The 5,349-nt window shown below is 30.9% G+C and overlaps 1 protein-coding gene across 1 annotated transcript; it reads right to left on the reverse strand.

Moving 5' to 3' along the window:
- Window positions 1-461: 461 nt before the first annotated feature.
- LOC104771378 (uncharacterized) lies at window positions 462-940 on the reverse strand. The gene has a single exon (XM_010495894.3). It carries the CDS (start codon window positions 884-886, stop codon window positions 524-526), a length of 363 nt encoding a protein of 120 aa, XP_010494196.1. The 5' UTR covers window positions 887-940; the 3' UTR covers window positions 462-523.
- Window positions 941-5,349: the final 4,409 nt, after the last annotated feature.

Below are 5,349 nucleotides of genomic sequence, written 5' to 3' on the forward strand. Positions count from 1 at the left end.
CTTACTAGACCTGTGAGCCCATCTATGTATGACGGTTGGTTTGCTACATCCGGGAGGTTTTAAAGACTTGTCACTATCCCTAAAAATTACTACATGATCTTTCCCTGTGTTTTGTCCTTACTCGCACAGTTCTGACAGTCACTTCCCGGAAGGTCACCCATCCTGTGAGTACTCCAGCATAAGTAAGCTTAACTGCAGAGTACTCTCAGTACTTTTGACCAAAAAGATAAGTGCAATTTGGTGATATAAGTGGCAAAATCAATTCTTTTAAACATCTCCGCATGTCCCTAAAACTGGGGTGTCACTAAATTTAAGATATTTTTATATATAGAAATTGAATTTAGTAAACAAAAATATATGTCCTATTAATATCTGATTTATGGATTAAAATTCATATGAGATATATATATATTTTTTTTTGTGTTATATATCTTCAAAAAGATTTACTTTGCTTTATTTTTTGTAAAAGTACTGAAGTGGATATTTCGGATAAAACAAGTGTTACAGCAAAACTATCAAGTTTTTAATCAAAATAATTTAAGCATTTTTTTGAGATTGCAACACAATGATTCCACAATTCGTCCCTCCTCTTCAAATATAGTGTTTCACGGGCAATTAGGGCTGGTCTGTCAGCAATATATTTAATGAGAGTATCGTGACACACTTTTCCTTCTTGAACAAGATCGTGGCAGCAAGAATCATTGATGGTTGTATTTCCAAAAACAACGGCGATTGTATTCAAGGCACAATGAGGAGATATTTTAACAAGACAAGTATCCCATAATGATTTTGCTTCAGATTCGTCCACTGAAAATACAGGAACAAAGGCGCAAACCAAGGCTACAACAATGAATAGCATAGCAATCTGAGAGGTAAATTTAGCCATATGTGCTTATACGTGAAATTTACTGACTATTATTTCTTATATGAAAAGAATGTAATGAAGTGTGTTTTGTATTTGATATTATAGACACAAAGTTACATAAGCTATTTATATGTAATTGAAAACCCAACGTAACTATCATAACATATTACAAAACTAAAATAATTAATGAGAAAGAGTTTATTTTCTTAGTAAATAAATATACTATGAGCGTTAAATTTCTCTTTTCAATTATTGTTTTTTAAATTATAATGACAAATTTAACACAAGTAAAGATATTTTGTTTAAATGGAGAACGTTGTAATTTTGTTTTAAACCATCCAAACTTCTAAGCCAAATTTTTGAATATGAGGTTATATACTAACTGAAATATATAGAGTTTTAAATATATTAAACTTTTTTTTAGTAGTTTGACATATGAATATATTTTATTTTTAATGTATAAAAACTCTATCACACTAATAAAGTTCTTATTTAAATGACAACAAAATCCCACAAGTATGTTTCTATTACAACATTTCAATATAACAATTTTCAAAACAAGAATCTGAGATTCACTGAAGCTGTATATATAAAATGTGCAACATATTTTTTGAAACCTTATATTGATAAGTTTGTAAAAATGAATATATTATAGGTCGATGACTAAGAATTACGAAATTTTCTTTTTTGTAATCTCGAGAAAATATTTCTTTAAAGTATGTAATGCCCATGTCCAGAACATATGAATATTTGATTTTTATATCGGGAATTGAAGTGAGTTTGGTTTAATCACTGTTGGTTTATTAACCTGATCGATTTATTGATTAACCAAAAAGATGGTAATTATTGGTTTAGCTAATTTCTTGTTTAATTATATTAAACCAAATAGGCCCTAAATTTTCTCCACAAAGATCGACGCTTCTCTTCTCCTTTTGTTGTAGAGGTTTGTCGCCGCTGTTGCTCAGAGAGAAGGAGAATTGGTCGTGGGGAGTGGCAGAGAGAAATAAAGAGAGTTAGCTTGACTTTAGAGTGAAGGCAAAATAAGCAGAATTGTTAGGTTTTAGGAGAAAAGGAGTTCGACTGCTTAAATCGTACGCAAAGATATCAAAATTTAGTAGAGTTATTTCCAAGCCATTTATCGTCATTCTCCTTTTTTCAGAAGCGGATTTGAATATAAATTTGATGAGTTATTGGAGGTTTTGTGAGACACGTTTTCTCAGACGCGAACTGGGACCATAAGGGATTGTAACAGAGATCTTGGTCTCCTCTGGTTTCTGATCCGCATGAGATTTCGTGAGAAACGTTTTCACGTCAAGGGCTAGCTGTTCACAGGAGGGATTGGATAGTTAACTGTTGGTTTTTATTTTAGGATTTTGTCTTTGAGACTGTTCTTTTCTGATGTTTCTGTCCATTTTGATTCAAGGTTGCTTTTGGTTGTGTGACTTGTTGTAGGACGTTTCTCGACTGTTTCGGACGCAAGGAAAGTTTCTCCTTGTTATTTTTTTTTGTTAGAATCAGCTTGTAAAGGTGAGTGTGTGACCATGAGCTTATCTGAGCGGTTGGATTGTACGACTTGTTTTATGTCGATGATGTGTAGGTGTGGTGAATGTGTTATTGGATTTTCTATTCAATGGCTGGTTTTTTATGTTTTTATTTTTGGTTGTACTCTTGATTTGCTTGTGTATATAGTTCGCAGATGGGAGGATCGTCTCACTGGGTATTTCTGGTAATACTCACGCATCTCATTGTGTTTGTGGTGCAGGTAATATGTAGCGTGGAATCAGTGCGATGAGGAGGAGAATGATCTAGGGTCTCGATTGTGTGTTGTTGGTCATGTCATTTATGTTAGAATCTTGTTTAGAAGCATTCTTTGTTACTAGTTTATATTGGTTATGATTGGTATTGTATTTTAATATATTGGAGTTGGTTTGATATGTCTTCCGCTGTGAATGTTGGATTATTGTTGGTTATTGGTTGGATTGTAATTAAATATTATGGGGTATTTAATTATATTATTATTATTATTAAAAAAGGCTGGGTTGTTTCAAAATAGATGTAAAACAATAATTAAAGGATCCCTTATTAAAAGAGAATAGAAACAAAATTTGAAAACTATATTAAGAAATAAAAATATAGATATATAGATTGAAATCATGGCAAAAAAAACAAATTAAATGTGAGTGAGGTTAATGGTTATGTGGACCATATTTTCATTGTTATCCTAATCCACTTGTGGGTAAGGACACTAATCAAATTTTAGCCCTAATAGTCTATGGTTAAAATTATAATATACAAATATTGTTTTAACATGATTCAGACTACAATTTATTTGAATGTTTCAAACCTCTTTAAGTTTCTGGTTCAGTTTCGAAATTAAAATTGAAATTTCTTTTCACTTTGCTAATCAATTTTTGTTATTTTTTTTATTAGAGGAATTGGAGCTTAAGCATAGAGATAAAAAATCTATATTTATCAGTCTCTTGAGATTGACCAAAAAATATGTCATTATTTAGAATGAAAAGTAGGAAACTAGTTGTTGTAATTTTGTAACGCCCCGACCGCCACCTTTAGTGGTCCCCATATCCAGTCTCTGTCCATGATCCCACCTTTCTTAATGGGTATCATGCTTCTTACTAGGCCCGTGAGCCCATCTATGTATGACGGTTGGTTTGCTACGTCCGGGAGGTTTTAAAGACTTGTTACTGTCCCTAAAAATTAATACCTGATCTTTCCCTTTGTTTTGTCCTCACTCGCACAGTTCTGACAGTCACTTCATGGTAGGTCACCATCTAGTGAGTACTCCAGCATAAGCATGTTTAACTGCAGAGTACTCTCAGAGTCTCAGTACCTTTGACCAAAAAGATAAGTGCACTTTGGTGATATAGGTGGCCAGGTCTATTTTTTTAAACATCTCCACATGTCCCTAAAACTGAGGTGTCACAAAATTTAGGATATTTATGTATATAGAAATTGAATTTAGTAAACAAAAATATATGTCCTATTAATATCTGATTTTTAGATTAAAATTCATATGAGATAATTTTTTTTTTGTTAGAAATTCAAAGTTGTGTTACATATCTTGAAAAAGATTTACTTTGCTTTATTTTTTGTAAAAGTACTGAAGTGGATATTTCGGATAAAACAAGTGTTACAGAAAAACTATCAATTTTTAATCAAAATAATTTAAGCAGTTTTTGAGATTGCAACGCAATGATTCCACAATTCGTCCGTCCTCTTCAAATATAGTGTTTCACGGGCAAGTAGGTCTGGTTTGTCAGCAATATATTTAATGAGAGTATCGTGACACACTTTTCCTTCATGAACATGATCGTGGCAGCAAGAATCATTGATGGTTGCATTTCCAAAAACAACAGTGATTGTATTCAAGGCACAATGAGGAGAAATTTTAGCAAGACAAGTATCCCATAATGATTTTGCTTCAGATTCGTCGACTGAAAATACAGGAACAAAGGCGCAAACCAAGGCTACAACAATGAATAGCATAGCAATCTGAGAGGTAAATTTAGTGATATGTGCTTATACGTGAAATTTACTGACAATTATTTCTTATATGAAAATAATGTAATGAAGTGTGTTTTGTATTTGATATTATAAACACAAAGCTACATAAGCTATTTATATGTAATTGAAAACCCAACCTAACTATCATAACATATTACAAAAATAAAATAAATAATGAGAAAGAGTTTATTTTCTTAGTAAATAAATATACTATGAGCGTTAAATTTCTCTTTTCAATTATTGTTTTTTAAATTATAATGACAAATTTAACACAAGTAAAGATATTTTGTTTAAATGGAGAACGTTGTAATTTTGTTTTAAACCATCCAAACTTCTAAGCCAAATTTTTGAATATGAGGTTATATACTAACTGAAATATATAGAGATTTAAATATATTAAACTATTTTTAGTAGTTTGACATATAAATATATTTTATTTTTAATGTATAAAAACTCTATCACACTAATAAAGTTCTTATTTAAATGACAATGAAATCCCACAAGTATATTCTATTAAAACATTTCAATATAACCATTTTCAAAACAAGAATCTGAGTTTCACTGGAGCTGTATGCTCAAATTTACCCTAGAGCTACTCTCTCAAATTAAGAGATCAATTGTAGTACTTAGGGATCGAATCCACAAGGACTCTAGATTCACACAATAAATTTAATAATCTTTTAATTATGCTAATCAAAATATTAACTTAAAAACAATTCAGAAACAGAATTAAAAAGTGTTGTAAATTCAGGAATTAAAAGCACTAGGTCTAGGGAAATTCTGAGGAAATCATGGAAAATCATATCAATTAATTAAGCAAGCAGGATTCAAAATTAAGCACCGTTCTTGAACTCTAAACACAATTGTAAAATAAATCAGTTATCACTGCAAATATTATCTAATTTTCAAAACCCGAAAATCCAAATCTCTTTGCAAAATTTAAGTTAAAACCAGCAATAAAA

Source organism: Camelina sativa, chromosome 20 (assembly GCF_030686135.1).
Source record: "Camelina sativa cultivar CO46 ecotype springtype chromosome 20, ASM3068613v1".
NCBI lineage: Eukaryota > Viridiplantae > Streptophyta > Magnoliopsida > Brassicales > Brassicaceae > Camelina > Camelina sativa.

Excerpts from the sequence above, each read along its gene's own strand:
- LOC104771378 (XM_010495894.3), bottom strand. The coding sequence starts at position 886 with ATGGCTAAATTTACCTCTCAGATTGCTATGCTATTCATTGTTGTAGCC.